The sequence below is a fragment of the Phoxinus phoxinus genome (assembly GCF_949152265.1).
Source record: "Phoxinus phoxinus genome assembly, chromosome: 12".
In the NCBI taxonomy this organism is placed as follows: Eukaryota; Metazoa; Chordata; class Actinopteri; order Cypriniformes; family Leuciscidae; genus Phoxinus; species Phoxinus phoxinus.
Genome location: NC_136887.1, coordinates 18,698,372 through 18,721,629, shown reverse-complemented (window position 1 = coordinate 18,721,629; position 23,258 = coordinate 18,698,372). Strand labels below are relative to the sequence as shown.

Below are 23,258 nucleotides of genomic sequence, written 5' to 3'. Positions count from 1 at the left end.
ATTTACTGGATTTTACCAGCAAATGTTTGCCAAAAAATGTAAATCACATTCACACAGAATGGGTTTTTGCATTCCAATGCTTTGCTTTCCACTGTAAACGGAATTATTATTGCTGCTTTTTCAGCATCTTGCACATGAGCACCGCATTTTTTCATGAAAATTTAGTCATGCATCATTTCGTGTTTAAATGTCAGAGGAGATAGTAAGATATAGTAAGGCCGATTATTTGAAAAAAAAAGTGCAGCTAAATTCTGCTTCTCTGTTGTTAATGCATTTACAAAAGTATCAGTTTTTTTCATAATTGTAGATTTTGTTGTGCCTATAGTTTCATTTTTGTGTGTGCAATATTTGACCAATATACTTGCTCAAGTGTTGTATAAATATATCTGTTTGTTTTAGTACAGACCTTTAGGCCTCTGATGAAACAGGTACATACTGTAGATAACAGCAGATAGGCAGAAAGCTGATGACCCAGTAAACCGTGCTTCAGCCCTGCTGTCTTTCATCCCATGTTGGTCGTTTAGGGAGGGGTCAGGAAGTCAGAATGCCAAAGGTTAGGCAGGTTCACTAATGGAAGTCCTGTCTGTGCCTGGTGCGCTGAGATGGACGACGTAGATCTGGTTTCTCAAAGCTCTGCGGAAGAGACACGGCTTCGGCGCAGCGCAGGGGTCTGGGGAACGGGATGGGTAGAACAACAACTAGGTGCAGACAGGCCGCAGCTTGGGCCCAGACCCCCGTAAATCAAAGCTGTCAGCCGGCCAGTAATTTTGAGGATGTTCTGAGTGATCCGGATTGATTGATAAATCGTCATCTGGGGTAGAGATTCCGGGCCTCTTCACCCCCCAGGACTCCCCCCAACCCCCATACCGACCCATGCATTCCAGGCCAGCAGAGCTATTCCAGGACACGGGCTGTGTGTGTAATGTGCACACACCCCGAGATACACACAGCCAGCGCTGAGGTCCTGTCATCCGCCTCACCACACTCACTTTAATGTCAGCCGCCCCGTTTAGACAAGATAATGTGGCCAACGGAGCAGTCCAGCGCTAATCAAAACGTGCTGTTGTCACATATTAAATGATGCTTTATGGGAAAGAGTTTAACTGAAATATTGATGTCAAATACTGATAATATTACTTAGTCCTGTGTTAAATGTACTTTTTAGTTTATATCATATTTAGTCAACCTTATCCCGTTTTTGTTTAGTCAACTAATCCCTGGTTTCACAGACAAGGTTTAAGCCTAGTCCCAGACTAAAATGCATGTTTGAACTGATGTATCTTAAAATATGTCAGTCCCATTGTTTTGTCAGATGCACACCAGCAATGCTTTTTTATGCACGTTTATGAAAGCTACTTAAATGTCCTAATTCAACTAAGGCCTAATTCTGGCTTAATCTAAGCCCTGTCTGTGAAACCAGGTCTGGCTATTTTAGTCTAGTTTTAGTCAACACATTTTCGTCATGCTGCATAATGGTTAAACAGAGCTAGTTCGGAGAGAGATATGATGCACTTGTTTAATTATTTAAAGCACGCATTGCACCGTGGATGTCGAACAGTTCAATATTATATTGAGAATTGTGGCATCCCAAGTCTGCATTATGTCCTCTTTTTTTCCCCGTGGTTTTTAAGTTTTTATTTTTAAACTTACATTTAGTCTCGATATTGGATGTTAATATAGTCACAGTTATTGTTAAATTACCTTATTGTCGTTTCATCATCGTCTTGTCTTACTCGTGAAAAAAGCTTGTCGATCATTTTTCGGCATAGTGTTTGTTAACGAAATTAACACTCTGGTTTCAAGTGTGATATATACAGTATATGTTATGCAACAGTTCTGTAAGCAAGACATTAATAACGAATAACTGGCCAGTTATTATGTTTATTTTTTTCACTGCCAACATAAATAGTAAAAAAAAAAGCCCAAAGCAGGGTCAAGCGTTGTCACAGAACACAGAGACTGAACACAAACAAGCAGAGTGACATAAAGTGAAACCTCCCATGGTTCATTTTCTTTACATGAGGTCATGCAGTTTGAATCATTTTGTATCATAAACTAACAATAAACAGTGTTAGTTCATTTCTACTTGCATATTAGTACTTTATTAACCTTTTTAAGCTGTATAAATGTACACGGATGTACTATGAACGAGCATGGATTAACAATGAACAACATATAAACAGTATATTTATAAATGAACATTAGGCTAGGTTCAAAAATTATTCAAATAAATAAAGTGAATTATTAAAAAATTAAAAAATTCATTAAATATTTATGTAATAATTAATTATAATATTCTAAATACAGTTTATAACTGATATTACGTAAAAATGTATTGTTATTATATAGAATTATTAATATATTATTATTCATAAGTATTATTATTGTAAAGTGTTAATGTTCAAAGAAATATCAGTATTCTTGAAATGGTGCTTGGCCAATCAAATAAGAGGAATGTATTTCATTTTTAATTGACAAAATTGTATTAGATGAGTGGAATTGAAAACTGTTGTGTGTAGTGGTGTGTGTGTGTGTGAAAGATAAACCAGACATAGACCTGCTCTCTCAGTCTCATCGCTTTTAGCTGGGACAGCACGCCTGCACTAAGCCAAACCATAAACCTCGTGCCCAGCTGTCATCGCTGCCTTTCATTCTTTATGAGCTTCCGCCCCATTCTATCACACTTTCTCATCTTTTTCTTCATCGAGACCCTGAACGATCACCCCATTTTGTGTTTCCACGTAGTTTAAAACAAAGTGTCTCATTCAGTCCATCTGTTGCAAGTGCTTTGCTTACATTTCCCACCCTCTCTGCGCTCCTTGGTTCCCTTCTCATTTTATCAAGGAGGAACCCAGGAGGAGTTGATGAATGTAGCTATCACCGAAAGGCCAAACCCCTGGAGTCGGGGGGTTTTCGAGAGGGCCGGTCGAAGTGCGCTGGGCTCCGCAGCCTTGACCACTCCGCCGCACAGCATGGGTCCTGTCAAAAGAGCTCTTGTTATTTTCCAGTGCTCAGCAGACGTTTGGTCACTGTAAGAGCTGAGGAGCATTTTTTCTTTGAAGCTCTTTGGCCCTTTATCAGCAGGCGAGGGTTAGCAAAATACAATGTGGAAATATGCCTGTAATGTGAAACATGCAGCACGCTGTGAGAGCCTGGGCAGGGCCCGAGTATCAGGTCTGCTACAGATTTACTTAAGATATGGAGAGAGTAAGAGGGATGGAGAGGAGAGGAAATTTTGTGATGGATGGTGTGAATTTGTGAGACGAAAACGACAGGCACGAGCGTTCAAACACAAGCACGCGGAGCATACGCTACTCTTGCAGCATAAATAGTTTCATCCTTCTTCTGATCTTGAGGCTGGAATGCTAACAGGCTCCATGTGTCACCTCTGACCTCTAGCACCTGATAGGTGAGGAGCAAAGCACACGTTTTCCATTACGGTACATTACAGCACAGGCATTCTGCAGCCGCTCTGCGCCACAGCCGTAAACAAGCTGCATATGAGGCCGGCCTGCCGTGTGTGTGTGTGTGTGAGTGTGTGTTTATGTGAGGAAGTATACATTTATATGCGTGTGAGTGGGTGGGTGGGTTTAATTAACTCTGCTTTTGAGGACAAATCTGTCCCCAGAAGCTAAATATGACAAAAAACATCCTTTGGGGACATTTGAGAACATAGTTCAAAGATTCATAAATAAACTCATGTTTATAGGTAGCAATTTACAGCGAGTTTCAATGTTTTTATCGAAGTTAGATTGTGGGGTTGAGTTAGTCTGCAATATTTATGTTTAGCTTTATGTAAGAACATCATACGTCCTCATTTAGATAAGTGAACAGTGTGAATGTGTGTGTGTTCTTGTTGTGTGCAGGTATGAGAATGCATGTCCATGTTTGTGTATGTAAGGGCATATTCAGTGGTGTTCTGACTGCAGATGTTTGGCTGCAGTGGCCCGGGTGCTTGGAGCTACAGACAACACAGATGTCGGCTCAGTGTAATGTGGAAATCAACCTGAAACACACCTGGAAATGAATAGGGCAAAATGTTCAGGAAATGAGCAAGAGTAAAGTCATTTCTCAGTTATCTTTAGCTTCCCTTAATAAATGGTGAATGTCAACCCTGAAAGAACAAGACCCAGACAATAAGACTGAGAATGTTTCTTAAATTTACGTCTTAGTAATAAAATATGGTCACATGAAATTTGCTATTAATTTACTGAAATAATTAGTTTGAAGTCTTTCAGCCCTGTTCTGTAGAGATTATGCTGAGCAATTTAAGTGAATGAAAAGGCATTTCTTTACATGACTGTTGAAAAGTTTTTGAAAGAAGTCTCTTATGCTCATCAAGTCTGCATTTATTAGATAAAAAAAACAGTACTATTATAAAATATTTTTACTATATAAAATAACTGTTTTCTATTTAATTATATTTTAAAGTTTAATTTACATGTAATTAATAAGCTGAATTTTCAGCATCATGACTCCAGTCTTCAGTGTCACGTGATCCTTCAGAAATCATTCTAATATGCTGATTTGCTGCTCAAGAAACATTTTATTATCAATGTTGAAAACAGTTGTGCTGCTTTATATTTTTGTGGAAACCGTGATGCATTTTTCCCGGACTCTGGAAGAAAGTTCAAAACAGCATTTATTTGAAATGGAAATATTTTGTAACAAACAAAATGTCTTTGATTTATTATAAATATTTTTGTCATTTTTTTTTATCAATTTAATGCGTTCTTGCTGACCCCAAACTTTTAAACAGGTGATAGTTAGGGGCCAAGCACTGAAGGTGCGGGCACCTATTGTATCTGTTCCCGTACCAAAAATAATTCTTCTTCTTCTTCCGCTCTGGGAGTCTATGGCAGCCCATAGAACCGATCGCGGGAAAGTTGTAATGGTTTGACATTCGGATAGAGGACAGTCCCAACATTAAATACACCAATTTTGGTGTGTCTAAGTCATTCCCTCTAGCGCCACCAACTGTCCAAAGTTTCACTCATGTTTATTCTAATAACTTTTGAACCACAAGGGCTAGAAACAAAATTCTTTTTTCCTCTGATTCCTGACCTCGTGACGATTCGATTGCACCCAATGACGTCATTTTGCGCCATGAAAAGTTTTCCGCCATTTTGAATTTTCCGAAAAAGCTACTTTTTCGAACTCCTCCTAGGCCGTTGCTCCAATTTCCATGAAAATTGAATCAGATCATCTACAGACCATGCCGACAAAAAGTTATGGAATTCAAGTTGATTCGCTTAGCAATTTTCGAAAAAACCCACAAACAAATTTTACGTAGCGCTTGCGAAAACAGACGTAAGGCTGTATCTCCGCAACGCTTTGTTGGATTCAGACCAAATTTGCCACATGTCATCACAAGCATGACTTGAGGCTACATGCTGCGTTTCGGCGCAGCGCCACCTACTGGTCCGGAGATATGAAAAATGGCTATTTTTGCTTATAACTTCTGAACAGTTTGCCCAAAAATCATGAAATTGGTCTCGTTAGATTCAGGCCAACATGCTGAGTCGACTGATATCCAATTTTACCATGTCGGCCATTTTGGCTGTCGGCCATTTTGAATTATGTGCTAAAATGCTGTATTTTATGAACGCATGAACGTATCGTTACGAAACTCAGTATGGGTCATCAGTACAATGCCCTAAAGGTACTCAAAAATTTATGAGACAGCGCCACCTTTTGGTCAAAAGTTATAATGAAATTTCCAAAAATGCTAATAACTTTTGAATAAATTTGCCTATAGTAATGACACTGATCTCAATAGATTCCTTGGGTTATGCTGAAAACATAGATACCAATTTTGCCATAGTCGGTCAAACTTCCTGTCCGCCATCTTTATTTTCTTTTAAAACCTACTTTTTCGAACTCCTCCTAGACCGAACGTCCGATTTTCACCAAAATCGGATCGTGTCATCTCCAGACCGTGCCAAGTAAAAGTTATGGATTTCGTGTCGATAGACAAAACCGTTTTCGTATACCGCAGGAGCAAAGTTGAGGCATGATGCCAAAATGACTATTCAGGCTTTATATCTGCAATGCCTTGACATATTGACACCAAACTTTGTATGTGTCATTTTCACTTCACTCTGACCACATCACATCAGTTTCGTAATTGCGCCACCTATTGGTCGAAAGTGATAATCATATTTTTAGATAATGTATTTGATTTTTCAACCATTTTGCCAAAATTCATCTTCAAATGTCTTTAATTGCTCCTTGCTGCAGTTTGTCTCACACTTTCAGCCATGTAGGCATATCTCGTCGTCTGCTTTTGCGCTTGGCCCCGTAATGGCTGCTTGTTCTTCTTTTTCTTTTTCTTCCGACTGGGCGTCTATGGCAGCCTATAGAACCGTTTGCGGGAAACTTATACAAATTGGCACAGTGATAGAGGACAGCCTGAACTATCACCATAGCAAATTTGGAGTCTCCAACTCATTCCCTCTAGCGCCACCAGCTGTCCAAAGTTTCACTCATGTTTATTCTAATAACTTTTGAACCACAAGGGCTAGAAACAAAATTCTTTTTTCCTCTGATTCCTGACCTCGTGACGATTCGATTGCACCCAATGACGTCATTTTCCGTCATAATAGTTTTCCCGCCATTTTGAATTTTCCGAAAAACCTACTTTTTCGAACTCCTCCTAGGCCGTTGCTCCGAATTTCACGAAAATTGAACCAGATCATCTCCAGACCATGACGACCAAAAGTTATGGAATTCAAGTTGATTCAAATTACCGTTCTCGAATACCGCGCAAATAAATTTTACGTAGCGCTTGCGAAAACAGACGTAAGGCTGTATCTCCATAACGCTTTATCGGATTCAGACCAAATTTGGTACATGTCATCACAAGCATGACCTGAGGCTACATGCTGCGTTTCGGCGCAGCGCCACCTACTGGTCCGGAGATATGAAGAATTTATGTTTTTGCTTATAACTTCTGAACGGTTTGTCCAAAAATCACAAAAGTGGTCTCGTTAGATTCAGGGCGTCATACTGAGTTGACTGATATACAATTTTCCTATATCGGCCATTTTGGCTGTCGGCCATTTTGAATTATGTGCTAAAATGCTGTATTTTATGAACGCATGAACGTATCGTTACGAAACTCAGTATGGGTCATCAGTACAAGGCCTTGAAGGTACTCAAAAGATTTCAAGACAGCGCCACCTTTTGGTCAAAAGTTATAATTAAATTTCCAAAAATGTTTTATAACTTTTGCATACATTTGCCTATTGTAATGACACTGATCTTAATAGATTTCTTGGGTTATGCTGAAAACATAGATACCAATTTTGCCATAGTCAGTCAAACTTCCTGTCCGCCATCTTTATTTTCTTTTAAAACCTACTTTTTCGAACTCCTCCTAGACCGAACGTCCGATTTTCACCAAAATCGGATCGTGTCATCTCCAGACCGTGCCGAGTAAAAGTTATGGATTTCGTGTCGATAGACAAAACCGTTTTCGTATACCGCAGTGGCAAAGTTTAGGCATGATGCCAAAATTACTATTCAGGCTTTATATCTGCAATACCTTGACATATTGACACCAAACTTTGCATGTGTCATTGTCACTTCACTCTGACCACATCACATCAGTTTCGTAACTGCGCCACCTATTGGTCGAAAGTGATAATCATATTTTTAGTTAATGTATGTGATTTTTCAACCATTTTGCCACAATTCATCTTTAAATGTCTTCAATTGCTCCTAGCTGCAGTTGGTCTCACACTCCCAGCCACTTTGGCATGTCTTGTCGTCTTGCTTGCGCTTGGCCCCGGTGATTGCTGCTTGCAGCTATATTTCTCTTTGTTTTTTTAAGGATAATATGTTTTCTAGCATTTTCTGACATCCCAATGAAGTTTATATCTTTAGCTCTTTGAGCGCCCAACTCTTAAAGGGATAGTACACCCAAAAATGAAAAATCTGTCATCATTTACTCACCCTTAGGACATTCCCAACCCATATGGCCCATTTCGTCTGTAGAACACAGTACGACAAATTATGAAGAAGGTACCAGGAGAATGAATGGACACTGGAGTGATGAAAATAGAAAATAGATTCAAGGATGTAAAGATTTCTCACTTAACAACAGAACATTTGATCTGTAGAGTTAGATTAGGGCTCATACAAGGCTGTTTGTAAACCGAGATGAGATGAGAAAAGTGAGATCAGTAAACGGAAAGAGAGCAGATGGTGGGTTTTTCCCCCCTTTCTGAGAAAGAAGCAATGGCACCATCGCATCTGCAAATAATCCTGATCACAGAGAGAGGAAGTTTGCCATGAGAAACAACGCAATGGATCTGGCTCTTTCTACAAGGGATCCTTATTTCTTCCTCTGTATATAAACAACAATCCCTCCCCACACACACACACACACACACACTCAACCATATGCACTTAACAGATAACCACATACACAGAGAAATAATGATACCTAACCAGCATTTGTGTAAACAGTGCCTGACTCAATATGCACAGGAGCTAGATGGATTACATCTACAGTCATTCCCATTGTGGGAGGCTTAACATGGTGGCTGGGAGTTTATGGCGTCTCACCAAACATTGTTGTATATGGTAGGCTGGTTTCAAACACTAACACAGGTGATGTCACATTAAAGGTAAGGGATAGTAAAGGAAGCTCGACAGTTGTGTTTTGACAAAAGTTAATAAACCAATTAGGCTCATATTTCACACAGAGAACACTTTTTTTCCTCTCCTTCCAATTCATTTCTGTGTCTGAGAGATTCCAAAAGAACGTGTTTGTTTGTGTGAAGGTTTTATTTACATTAGCAGGATGTCCAGAATTGATTCCAGACATCTTTCTGCGTCATGTCTGTCCGTCACCCGAAAGACTAGAAACACAAACTGTCTCACCTACTGTGGTTCATCCGTAAGCCAGGAGGCACAGAAAGAGCTGTGAGGTTGCATTTGAGGTTAATACGGATTTAATTAGTGACAGTCGTTTCTGTTTAGTGCGAAAAATATCACCATAGTGAACCTTGTTTCTACCAAAATACAGCGACAAGCAATAGTGACGATTAAAAAACATTTGGTTAACAGAAAAGACATTGTTATCCAACATCCTACATGTTCTTTGTACTGTATTGATCTTTCCACCTAAAACACATTTTTGGTGATGAGGATGAAAGATGAAGGGAGGAGATGGTTGGATGACAGGATTTTGTTTGAATAAGAAAATGTATGAAATCCAAATTTTATATATATATATATATATATATTGTGTGTGTGTGTGTGTGTGTGTGTGTGTGTGTGTGTGTGTGTGTGTGTGTGTGTGTGTGTGTGTGTGTATGTGTGTGTGTGTGTGTATGTGTGTGTGTGTGTGTGTGTGTGTGTGTGTATAAAGCTGTGACATAATTAATCTGGTTAATTTTTTTTTTTTTGGCTAGAAGTTCTGAATGGCATGTAACTTAAAAATTTAATAGCCAATGTAATTTGCCGGTGGGTAAAAAAAAGTTAATTTCAAACCCTGCTTACACTGTTACACACCTCGGGTCGTTAGCGACCCTATAACATTTTTATGAAAAATGAATGGGAAAATGCGTACACACAAAGACCCAACAGTATACATAAATATAAAAATATAAAAACACGAAGGATGGCAGGATCCTGGCAAACACCCACAACACAGCAGCATGTTTTGGACGCACAAGCATCTTGCACAAGAGGTTCTGCTGGTCCATTTTTTAAATCTTAGTCAGAATGTTTGCAGCCTCTCTGGCACTAACAGCAGCTGGAGCATTTATAAGCGTTTCTGGGCAGTGAGTTCATGTATGCCCTCAGCTCAGCTCATTGAAATGACCTTAACATGGTGATTTCTTATGGTGAGACAGCAACTAGGCCTTCACCATACCAGAGGAAATTATATTCCCACTGTGGTAAGATCTGTCTCTGAATCTCTTTGTTTTGTGACTATTTCTCCCTGTCTCTAATCTGAACTTTAGAGGCTAAAAATATATTTGAGTAAATCTAATTATGAGCAGATTTAGTGAGAGGAGCCATATAGCTGACACCAGTGGCCTCGCTCACATTGGGTTGTGCTAATTAATATGTGTTGACTTGAATTTGCCCCACAATGCTGCCCATTGAAGGGCTTGACAGGGAATTCTGACATAGGGTTAGGACGGTTCATAGAGGAAAAGAATCAGTTATCTTCAAACGAACAATCTTATACTGTGTTAGACTGTTCTTGCTTTCTCTGCTTTACCTCCCACAAACTGTTTTCGGTCACACTTTAGAATAGGGTCCAATTCTCACTATTAACTAACTATTAAATGCAATTTTTGCCTCATTAAACTCCTTATTACTGCTTATTATTAGTTAGTAAGATATTGTTAAAGGAATAGTTCACTTAAAAATGAAAATTCTGTTATTATTTACTCGTTTCAATACTGTATGAATTTCTTTCTTCTGTTGAACACAAAGGAAGATATTTTGAAGAATGTCGGTAACCAGACAGTTGATGTGCCCCATTGACTTCCATAGTATTTTTTTCCTACTATAGAAGTCAATGGGGTCCATCAACTGTCTGGTTACCGACATTCTTCAAAATATCTTCCTTTGTGTTCAGCAGAAGAAAGAAATTGGGCATGATTAAGGGAGATAGAATATGGTCAGAATAAGGCGTTAATATGTGCTATATACTGATAAACAGCCAATATCCTCGTAATATGCATGCTAGGCAACTATTGAGAATTGGACATAAAGTGTTACCCTGTTTTACACCTTTTAACTACGTTTTTTTTTTTTTTTTTTTTTTTTGACGTCTCTTATGCTCACCATGGCTGCATTTACTTGATAAAAAATACAATGAAAACAGTAATGTTGTGAAATAATATTACAATTTAAAGTATAACTGTTTTCTATATTTTGAAATGTAATTGAATCCTGTGATGCATAACTTCATTACTCCAGTCTTCAGTGTCACATGATCCTTCAAAAATAATTCTCTAATTATCAATGTTAAAAAAAAAAGTCTTATGATGTATAGAAAAATGAAATATAAATATTTTGACAAATTATAAATATCTTCACTCTCACTTTTGATTAAGTGCATCCTTGCTGAATAAAAGTATATGTTAATGTCTTTAAAAAAAAAAACATTCTGACTACCGGTACAAACTTTGAATGGTAGTTTACACGAATGTCTCAGTGTTTTTCCTATATCCGAAGCAAATAGAAAAGTATCATTCCCGCTGAACAACAAAACACAGCATTGCTGTTGCTCCGTGTGCAGTAGCGGCATCTCTGTCTGGATGTGCTTTAGCTGCGTCTCAGTGTTCTGTAACTGTGTCTTGGCCTCCTCATGGCTGGCTAGTTTTTCTTGGCTAGCCGCTGGCTGCCTGCTGGAGTGGGCCTGTGGTCAGAGTGATGGGTGTGGAGACATATGCTCACATTCCTCTCTCTGTCCTCACCAGAACCAGCAGCAGCTTCGGCCAGAGACACTGACTGAGCTGCATATGTGAGCGTGGAGTGTGTTCACAGAGGGTCTTACGTTTGTTGAGATAGAGGTGTAGGAGGGGCTGAAATATCAGCTTTTATTTATGACATACACTACCATTCAAAAGTTTGGAGTCGGTACGTTTTTAAAACATTATTGAAAGAAGTCTCTTTTGCTCACCAAGGCTGCATTTATTTGATCAAAATACAGTGAAAATGTAATTTATTCCTGAAATGGCAAAGCTGTATTTTCAGCATCATTACTCCTGTCTTCAGTGTCACATGATCCTTCAGAAATCATTCGAATATGATGATTTGCTGCTCAAGAAACATTTCTCATTATTTTCAATGTTAAAAAAAGCTGTGCTGCTTATATTTTTGTGGAAACCGTGATTTTATTTCTTCAGGATTCTTTGATGAATAGAAAGATCAAAAGAACAGGATTATGCTTTTGAAGAGAAATAGTCAAGTCAAGAATATTTCTATAGCGCTTTTCACAATACAGATTGTATCAAAGCAGCTTCACAGTATTAATTAAAATAATAATAAAACGTCCATGTTTGGTAATGCTAATCAATAGTTTTATTCATTGATTAATTAAATTGAATGTCCCCAACTGAGCAAGCCAAAGGCAACAGAGAGATGTATGTCTTATTAACGTAAAAAACGTACTGACCCAAACCTTATAGAGTATATTTGAGCTTTTTGCAATAAAATCATTTGTATGCCCATTGAGTGTAACCCTAGAGCAATATTTTGGGTCGGCCAATAAAAGTCTGTATGCTTTGTATCTTAATGTCTGTCGGGAAAGGATATTGATATGAAACATTTGGAAATGAAAATGTCTAATTTGACACCTGCACAGCACAAAATGTGCTTTATTGGTTCCAGGCAGTGCATCTAAATCACCATAATCGTTCATAAAAGCCAAGTCAGTAGCACAGTCTAATGATATTTTGTGATTTATAATAAAGTGGCTTTATATATGATACTTAAACTGCTATAAAAAAAGAAAAAGATATCTGGGAAGAATAATGATCAGATGGCTGCGTCTTGTCTGATATCTAAAGGACATTTATGCTGAAGGAATGCTTTATCACATTTTTGTCGTTCTGTGTTTTCATAACCCCGGCTTCACAAATGTAGCAGCAATGTACAGCGGTATTGGCCACTTTCATAAGCAGCACCTGTGTTTGGAGACTGACATTCCATGTACTTATCTAGTCCCGAGGAACACCTGTAAGGCGGATGGGAGCTCCAGAATAAACACAGCAACTGTATGTCCAGGTGGAGTGGAGGTCTGTCTGGGAGTTGGCAGAGATCCTGTGCTCTATGATGAACTGCATTTCAAAACTTTTTGAATCTCTCTAAAGAGCTATTAGATTTTGATGAATGTTCTGCATGGAGACTGTATACATTGTTAACTATGTAGGCCAGACTGATGAGAGAGGCATATTTTCTTTTTGTAAGTATTTCTTTTTTTTATATTCATCAGAAGATCATATTATATTCATTATATTCACTGGTTGCCAGGATGTTGCTGAGTGGTTGTTTGCTAGGAGCTGCAAGTTGATAGGTGATTGTTTGGAACGTAGTTGTTATAGGGGTTGCTAAGGTAATTTGATTAGTTGCAAGGTGGTTTCTTACTGGCCCAAGAGCCCACCCCCAAATGTGAGACTCAGTCCTTCCTTAAATGCGTTTCCCCCCTCCCATTTAATCATCATAAAATGACATCATAAAATACAAATAATTAGGTAACACTTTACAATGTTTCATTTGTTAACATGAGTTAATGTATTTACTAACATGAACTAACAATGAGCAATACATTTGAAACTGTATTTATTAATATTTGTTAATGCTAGTTGATACAAATCCAGCTGTTCATTGATTGTTCATGTTAGTTCACAGTGCATTAAAGGGATAGTCCACCCAAAAATGAAAAAAAAAAATAAAAATTCTGTCATCATTTACTCACCCTATAGTTGTTCTAAACCTGTATACATGTCTTTGTTTTGCTGTACACAATGGAAGATATTTAGGAACATGTTTGTAACCAAACAAATCTCAGGCCCTATATTTTTTTCCTATAGTCAATGGGGCCTAAGATCTGTTTAGTTACAAACATTCTCCAAAATATCTTCCTTTGTGTATAGCAAAACAAAAACATTTACAGGTTTGGAACAACATAAAAGTGAGTAAATGATGACAGAATTTTCATTTTTAGGTGAGCTATCCCTTTAACTAATGTTAACAAATACAACATTTGATTTTAATAATGTATTAGTAAATGTTGAAATTAACATCCCCTAAGTTTAATAAATGCTGCAGGCGTATTGATCATAGTTAATGTTAACTAAAGTAGTTAACTAATATTAAATAATGGAACCTTATTGCTTTTGATCTTTCTATTCATCAAAGATACCTGAAAAAAAATGATATCACGGTCCCAACTAAATATTAAGCAGCACAACTGTTTTCAACATTGATAATAATAATAAATGTTTTTTTGAGCAGCAAATCAGCATGTTATAATCATTTATGAACGATAATCGGCATCACATGAATAGATTACATTTTATAACATATATACATTTTTAAAAAGTTGTTTTAAATTGTAATAATATTTAGCCATTTTGCCATTTTTTGAGTGGTAGTGTAGATGGCTTCAATGCTCTTCTAAAATCCACAAAACCCTATTAATGTCAAAAGGTCTCTAAACCGTAAGGTTAAGTAGTTGAAATCTCCATCCCCAAGTATGAGCTGTAGTAGTAGGATGCACCCTAATAAGAATTATCCTCACGCTTGGGTTAGCGTAGGTTTGTTTGTTGTTTGAAAGAACAAAGATTGTCCTCTTGAGTTAAGGAGAGCAAAGCACTTAAACACCCTCATCGGCTCTCTTTAAACACCAAGAGCTTATAAATCTTCTTTAACCAGGTCTTGAAACAAACTAGTCCTCTAAAGCAGTCAGCTAATGTCTTATTCTTACTATGGAGTGCTGCAATAAACATTTAAAACTTGTTTCTGTGTTCCTGTTTGCTGTGCCTGTGATGTAGTGCGCTGCGGGGATTGAGCTGGTCCAAGCCCACCATTAGCAATCAATGGCTGACTGTTGACCTCTGACCCGTGTCGTAACTGGAGCTCGTAACTCTGTGATAAAGCCAGTCAGAGCTCTGCTTGCGTGGTGGAGGAGAGCCCTGGAGACTGATACTGCTGAAAATTGATAGCCTTTGCGAGCCTTTGTGCTATTGGTCAGACTATCTCATGCTCATTCGTTGTCTGTAGGATTTTCTGTTTTCTATATTTAGCATGCCAGCCTTCACATATCCATCCAACTAATTGCCATTGTGTGGATATCAGATCCAAAACAAATGTCAACCGGACCATCAACCATTCTGTGGATCCCGTCACTCACATTATTATTCGCAAGTGTTCACGGCTCATTATAACGGGATATTATAGGTCACATTGTGGAGTTGGGTTATACACAGTTTGCACTCTGTGTCGATTCTTTTGGCTGCTGCAGCCAGACCCTCACCCCTATTATTTTTATGAACATTTGGGGTTTTACTCAGTGACTCACACCTCTCCGTACTCGCACAGCAAACAATAACACACACACATTCACATTCATTCCTATGCACACGACTCCTCGCCTGATTTAGGGTGTAGTGTATATAAAAGCTGTATTGAATTACACCTCTGCTTTAATTGGACTAGTGGTACAGTGTGCCGCTGTCACAATGAAAAATCAGCCTTTCAGGGGCCGTGGAATGTCTAACCGCTGGCTTGTCAGTGGACGGAGGGAAAGAAAAAGTTAATTGTTTTCTGGCGCGCGTTCAAGCTCTGTCGTAATTGCACAGAAATCTCAAGGAGGTTTCAGCGCCGAGGCTTTATTTATTTGCCTCCTTCCTCTGTTTTAAAGTCGACTGTGCTGAAATGGGCCCCCGGGCATCCAGAGGACCCCCTGAGAGATGGCCTCCATCTTTTTTCCTGCTCTCGGCCTGGTTCTCACTGGCTGGCATGCTGAGTTCAGGGCCTAGAATTAATTAAGCTGCATGCCTTCCTGTTGATCCCACCACTACGCAGCCCAAATGGTGGACTTCCTCCCTGTGGGGTTAAATTCCCCCCAAACGAAGGAGGCAACTTAAAGATGCTGGGGAGGAGGGAATTAAATATGGCATTTGATCTCAGTAGATGAGATTGAATTTGTCTTTCCAGTCAATGTATTGCAGATAATATTAGCATACAGACAGGTGTCCCGGTGCCCACAATGTTGTGTAAACGGATTTCTATAGTTTTTTTAAATGCTCGCGGCCTTCCACCAATGTTGAGGTAAGCACAACATGACAAACACAGACTGCATTTGTCATGTTCGTTTATTGTGTGTTTACATCTGTATATAGTGGGGTGAAAATGCTTCTCTGTTCAGATAATTAAATGAGCTATAAAGACTTCAGACTATTGGCAATTCTATTACAAAAATATATATATATATATAATCAACTTTATATATGAACAACTTAAATATATATATAGAAATATTTGAAATAAGTATATTAAAGGTGCAGTAAGCACTGTTGAAAGTGGATCAGACCGAGCACCACAACACACTTTTAGCCAATCAGCAGCAGGGGGCGTGTCCACTCATGATGCGAGAGGGGAGAAAGTGAGCAAGAGGAAGATTTGACTGTAGAAAGAGAGGTGGCTGAGAGACATTACAAAAAAGAAAAGGTCTGAGGAATATCACTGGAGAAAGAAGGGTTATGATCAGAAAATAGCTTTAGGACCCACGTTAATGTTAGAAAAGCTTTCCAAATGAGTGATTGAAGCGGGAAGGCCTGAAAATGGATGCCGAGGTTGCGTTGCTTCAGCTTCATACGTGAGTAACATTGGTTTTGCTGTTTCACAGAACCAAAATATGCTGTTGTTGTAATGTAAGCTATAGTAAAAGAACAGTTTTGATTGTCGTTGTTTGTCTGTGCTGCTGGCGACTATAACAACCAACTCTTGCTTGTATACACTTGTGTACTGTATGTTTATTTTTTGTTCTTCCTTTGTCATTCATTCGTCATCTTCGCTTTATTTCTAGTTATTTTGCTTTGCTTCTGCTATAATAAAGAGATTCTTGCATTGCGTGTTCATGCATTTTGGAGGCGGAGAAATGGAGGGAGGCGTGTGTTTGTTTGGGTTGATTTCAAATATCAACAGTTTCTCAGAAATCGCACACTGCACCTTTAATAAGGGAATTAAAATAAAAATAAGATTATGAGAACGATCTACCATGTTTTATGCATTTTCTTATTCTTGTAGTTTTATCAAATGACATTGTGAAGCACTTTTAATCTTTTCTTCTGTTTTCCATTTGTATAATTTAGTTTACAGTTTTTGCAGCATAACTTGATTGAAATGCTTAACTGAAAAATGAATGAATTTGAGAACATCTCAGTATTTGGTTTGGCCCCTTTTCTTTAGTGACAGCAGCACTCAAGTTGACATGAACTCCACGGGTTTGTGTTCTCCAGCATGATTTGAAAATGATCCAAAGAGCAACATGAACTCCTTAATAACATCTGACCATTTGCACCCAGTCACATGATCAATGTCACAAATGTACTAAATTTGATTAGTGACCTTAAAGTCTTTTTCTATTCAGTCTATTTTTATGTTTACATTTTTAAAAAATTCTAAAACACTGTTTATTTCCAGGTTTAAATCCTAGATATTCAATGTTTTCAGTGTATATTGCCTACATGGTTTAGTTATGTCAGATGGAGAGCAGGAATTTGAGGTATGTGCTACATAAGGCAGGGGAGCATGTGTGTATATATCTGCCATAGCTCGTGTGTGTGTGTGTGTGTGTGTGTGTGTGTGTGTGTGTGTGTGTGTGTGTGTGTGTGTGTGTGTGTGTGTGTGTGTGTGTGTGTGTGTGTGTGTGTGTGTGTGTGTGTGTGTGTGTGTGTGTGTGTGTTGAACGAATAAGATTCTCCTCAGCTTAGAGGGACACTTCACAGGGGACAAATAGCTGGCGTGCTTCTCCATACTTGATATCCTCTTTCCTTTTCATAATTTTCACCTCATAGTTCTGTCTCCCTCATGGCTGATTTCCCAGACAATACACCTCATCTGTAGATGCTGAGATAAATGAAAAGATGTTTTTCTTTTAGTGAAGAAAACAATTGTTAAATGGTTTTAAAATGGAATGCTGCCATATTCCTCACTCCAGTAAGACGACGACATAACAAAACTAATGACTGGTTATTAGAGAATGGAAGTAGCTATTTTTCCAGACTAAGTAAGCACACATACGTCGCCAAGATGACTGGAAAGGTTCATGTTATAATCATGGGGTACAAACACTGCTTTTTTTTAAGAGCAGATTCACATACATTCTATCATACATGTCCCAAAAATAACTACTGAATATTTTAGTGACATATTGCAGTTGTGAAAGCTCACAGAAAACACACAGTAAACAGTAGGAAAGTGAATTGTAAAGAATGTAATGATTGTTATGGTAGTTATAGGCTGATGTGTTTGATTTTCTAAAAAGAACTGACTTCTTGTCATTCGTTCGGGTTGTGGTTGTGCTGCATTGGTTTGATTCTCTCAGAATAACTGACTCATCAGAGTAATTAATTCAGGAATTGATCTACACAGATCGTTCGTAATGTGTTTTATTCACTTAAAGACCTGACTTATTTGAGTTATTAGTTCCGAATTCAGGCTACACTGGTTATGCTGCATTGGTTTAAATCTCTCAAAAGAACGGACTCATCAGAGTAATCCATTCAGGAATTTAAACTACACTAATTGTTCAGAATGTGTTTGATTCAGTAAAAAGAACTGAGTCATTAATTGTCTACACTACATCCTACATATAGTTGTGCTGCATGTTTGGTTTACTTAAAATAACAGACTCTTTGAGTCATTTGTTCAGGCATCGGACTACACTGATTGTTCGTAATGTGTTTGACCCAACTCGAGTCATTTGTTCAGGAATCAGACTACACTAGTTGCGTTTGCATAACTTAAAAGAATAGACTCAGAAGAGTCATTCGTTCAGCAATCAGACTACACTGATTGTCCAGAATGTGTTTGATTCAGTAAAAAGAACTGACTCATTAGAGCCATGCATTCTCTATGGGACTTTTGAAGCCATATAATAACTTTATTTGACAAATATTAATTGATGTAATTATTACAGCACACAATCAGGATTTGAAACAGTTTTATGCTCTGCATATCCATCCATATAATTTCTCTCTCTCTCTCTCTTTCTAAGATTTGGCGGATAACTTGGCAATTGACGACTTGACGCTTCACGAGTTGCTCCTGACTCCCAGACTGGCTAAAGACGCACACGGCGGAGCTTCCATACCTGGAGCGGCACGGGCGGCACACGTTCCTAGTGTAACCTTCATCTTTACCATCATCATCCTCATAACATTGGGTCTTCAGTGATAAATCCATCTTCAAACCAGTTTGACCAGAAACAATACTGATGCCCATGTGTACATAAAGCCCCGTGATTTTTGGCCAAGGACGAGAACCTTTCCTCTTCTCAGCCTCGAGTCTTACTATATGAACCTCTTCTTTTATATATTTTGTGTGGACCTGAGGATTTCAGTATCATCTACCACGCTCAGACTATGAAGTCATTCTTCTACAGCATGAAGAGCATTACATACACATACAAGAATCATGTTCTTTCCCTCCATGCTCATATGCCACACAACAGCCATGTGTTTTACATTGAGCATCGCCTCCCCTTTGCTATACACATGCAGTTTTACACAAAGGCCAAAGCCTTCTGGAGGAAAAGGAGCTAAATCGCTTTTGAAAAGACAAAGAGGCTCAGCTTTTGTGAGTGAATGGGCACACTTAAAGAGAAGGAAGCGTGACTGACAGTCTGAGAACACGTACAACGTACAACCCTAGTGGCGCAGACTGTCTCTCATACACACTGCAGTGAGCTTCTCCTCGGCCACTCATTTCCTGTGCAGTAAATGACCCTTGGAGTGGAGGACATCAAGGCATCGGCATGTCGTTGTGAAACCCTCTCCTTACAGCGTGACACAGCTGTACTTCATTTACAAAAAAATGCTTTTAAACTGTTTTATTAGAATGCTGACTTTCCCTTTTCAGAAATTGTGGTATTTTATAATCTCTCTTTGATTTAGTCTCTCATTATCTCTCTTCCCTTTTCTTCCATTTCCTCTATCCTTGCATTATAATCGTGTGATTAAAGCGTTCTCTTAAATGGACACCCTCGACACTTCCTGTTGTTTCTTTTCCTCCAATCCTGTCGCAGGTCGCCGTAGCATTTGCATTTAAGGAAAGATGCGACATGTTGATGGCTTGATGGATCTGTGCAATTGTTAGGTTTTCTGTTTCTGGATATCTCCGTATACAAAGGGCTAATGCTGTCATTTTAGATCTGAATGGGAAACCTATGGACACTGTTTTCCTTTCAAAACCTGTGACGTAATTCATTACTGATCTCTGTGCAGTGCTCAAAGGCATGTCATCATATGTTAAGTGTGAAGAAGTGTTTTAAACAAACTGAAAGAATCAGCCTAGTTGTGTTAGAATCCACAGAATTGGAATGATACACAATGTTTTCAGACCTTATCCAGTTTTTATTTGACTAGATCACAAATCATAAATTTTTCGCCTTGAAGAGTGTAATTTATTTATTGTATTTATTTATGTGTGCTATCCAAATACATTTTTGGCGTCTTTGAGAAGTTTAAACGCTGGGCTTTTTCAAAACACTGTTTGCTTAAGCGGTCGTGTCAACTTCTGATTCAACCAGCGGCTTAAGTTTGGGGCAGAAAATACTGTCTGTTTATCCAAGTGTTTTGGGAACCTGTTAGTTTTTTAGTTTTTTGCAATTCCAAAATGTTACATTTCGCCTTCATTTTGACAGTTTAATGCATATAACTATTGGTGGTTACACTTTTGGCCGATACCAATAGGCAGATGATTATTTTCAAATCCCTTAAAAAACTGAAAGACACCATTTTGCCTCATCCGGTGGACTTTAGACAGATCCATTTTTTGTTAAAACTACAGATCGAGCATCCGCATTTTGGTATTCCCACTCGGATCAATAGAGGGGTGCCACCAAAAGGAAACGCCACAGTTAATTTTCTATGTTTCCCCTATTACTGTAGCACCATTTTCAGAAAACGTTTCTACTGCATAGAAAGCCAAGTTTTATTAAAACCCCATATTGCTAGTGGCGAATTACCCATGAGTTCCTGTCCTGCTGAAACTATCCTCAAGTTTAGTTTTGTAGCAGACAAAACATGTTTTCTTGTAATACTTTTCTGTATTTTTCAACATCAATTCTTTGTTTTGGGTTAATAAGGTTCCCCAGACTTCACAGCACAACCAGTATTTACAGTGAGAATGGTGTTTTCTTTAAAGGGAATACATTGTTTTACAACGTCTCGCCACATCTTGACAACGTTGGTCACATTTGACTATGAAATCTGTTCACACATTGCAACTCGGTCAATATTATGCTTCTTGCCAGGCTGCAGTTATGTTTTTATGTGATTCTTTAGGAGTAATGAGATCTTTTGTGCCCCCCTCCCCAACAGGCCAGTGATACGCAGAGCTCTTGATATGGTTGACTGGTGCACCTTCACTGATCACTGGCTTCTCTAGCTTCCCTCACAGGTCTCCTAGTTCATGCGCAGAGTCTTGAGGGACAATCTTTTTGTGGCAATGTCTGGATGGTTTGATTTAGCCCTCACCTACTGATAATTGTGCCAACAGTGCCCGCTGGGACATCCAGACACTTGGATAATGCCCTTTGCCCATTTCCTAATTCAAACATTTGTTTTACTTTAGCTCAAATTTCTCAGTAATGCTCTTTTGTCTTCATTTTCACAGCTGTCCTTCAGATCCACAGCCTAGATAATGATCACTTAACTGTGGGGTTTTATCCTGAAAATGTGGTGGTTATTTTAATGAGTCACAGGTAGAGGCCAATTGTAAGGCAATCATTTACTGGTTGCAGCAATTGTTTAGCATCTGTGTAAACATAAAACGTCTGTTTATTTGAGCTTTCTGTTTATTTCATATTATAACAAATAAGTTTAAGTTTGAGTTTAAGCTCTTACAAATTAAAATACCACAATTTTATGTATTCAGAAAACACAGTCAGTTAAGGGTCTTTTGCAACGCCCAGTGATATGCTTTAATTAAAATTGTAAAAGTAATATAAAAAATAGGCTGCAAGAAGACATAATGCATTCAGTTTGAAAGAAAAAAAGCATACACACTTTAAAAGCAAACTATGGCCGAGGGATTGATATACAGAAATCTCAGTTTAATTGAAACAAATAGCTTGTTGTCATTACAGTATGTATTAAATGAAGGATGTGCTTTTGCCAGTAATGGAATGTGTCGAGTGCCGTAATTAAACTCTGAATTCTGCAGTACTGTTTATACTGGTACTGATTGCACAGTGGGGGTGCATTCAGGGGCCATTTGGCACATTCGAGTACTTGAGCTTGGCTTGGGCCGTTCAATAACCAGAGCGACGGGGGAGGGGGGTAAAATGGAGCCCTTCATTCACTCCAGGGTACAGTTACTCAGACCTTACATTAGTGGAGAAACTGTCCTGCCTCTACCTGCTCTTCTGGGAAACCCAGTGTACAGAATATTTGATTGTCAATACTGCTTTTCAAAGGTCAAAACTGAACGTTCAGTACAAATACTGTTTATTTGTGACAATAAAGTACATGTGTTATCATTTAAAAATGTCCATGTAAACGATAATCAAATAAAAATGTTGAAGTTGCAATTGTGGTGTTGTTTTGATAGTTTGTTTGTGAGAAACTACAGTCTTTATGGAGCTTCTTTAAGTTTCACACTAGTGAATGAAGTGTGTAGTGTACTGTATGTGTTCATATCTATATGCAATTCTCATTCCAACCAGATGAGGAGTGTCTTTTCGACTTTCAGTAGTATGTAAAAATGCATGTTTTCCTACATAAAGTAAATGCAAATGACTAGCATATTATCAACTCCACTCATCTCCATTTTGTCTTGATGATCTCCTCTCAGCTGACCCAAGCTGTCAGACACACCTGTGGTGCCTCACACTTACAGTTGCAAATTAAACCTTATTTAGTCAGTGTTTATATTCTGTCACCCCTCCCCACCCACCCACACACACACACACACACACACAAACAATCCCCCGGTGTTTTTAACAGACTTTATCTCGTTACTAACCTAATCTGACTGCGAGGGCGATATTTCAGTTTTTCGTGGATTCAGATCCTGTTGTGTCCCTCTGGTCCTTTCTCCCCTAAAGCAGTGAAGAGAGGCCGGTTATCAGGCGAGAGAGCAGCAGAGGGGCTGTTGGTTACTCTCTGAATGTTAATGGACGAGTGAGAATGGGCAAACAGGCCCATTGAAATGCGCAGGTTGAATGTTTTCTTAGGGTAATAAAGTGGCTATGCAGGGATCCCCCATTTTTAGGACCAACTGGTCTTCTTTGTTTAGGGTGGCACAGTTAGTCAGGCTAATTGTGTTCTACAGAAATTATTACTAGTTTATTGACGTTTTTGTGATTCTGTGGGTGAAAACCATCTTCATACTAATGGGCCACTATAATGCACTCAAAAAAAATATTTTTTGGTGTTTGTTCAATTGTGTTAATTGAAACAAGCTAGAGCAACACATTTCTTTGAAAATTCATCAAAATTTCATTGTCTGCAATCAATTTAGGTTTGTAAAATGGAAATGTACGTAATATCATT

The 23,258-nt window shown here is 38.5% G+C and overlaps 1 protein-coding gene across 3 annotated transcripts in view; it reads left to right on the top strand.

The window, feature by feature from the left end:
- Positions 1-22,292, top strand: part of gpc3 (glypican 3) — a 146,060-nt gene extending 123,768 nt beyond the window's left edge. For all 3 annotated transcript variants that reach the window (XM_079631692.1, XM_079631694.1, XM_079631693.1), the window contains exon 8: positions 18,758-22,292. In XM_079631692.1, the coding sequence (XP_079487818.1) occupies positions 18,758-18,936 (179 nt within the window). In that variant the 3' untranslated portion in view covers positions 18,937-22,292. The remainder of the gene's footprint in view (positions 1-18,757) is intronic.
- The last annotated feature ends 966 nt before the right edge of the window (positions 22,293-23,258 follow it).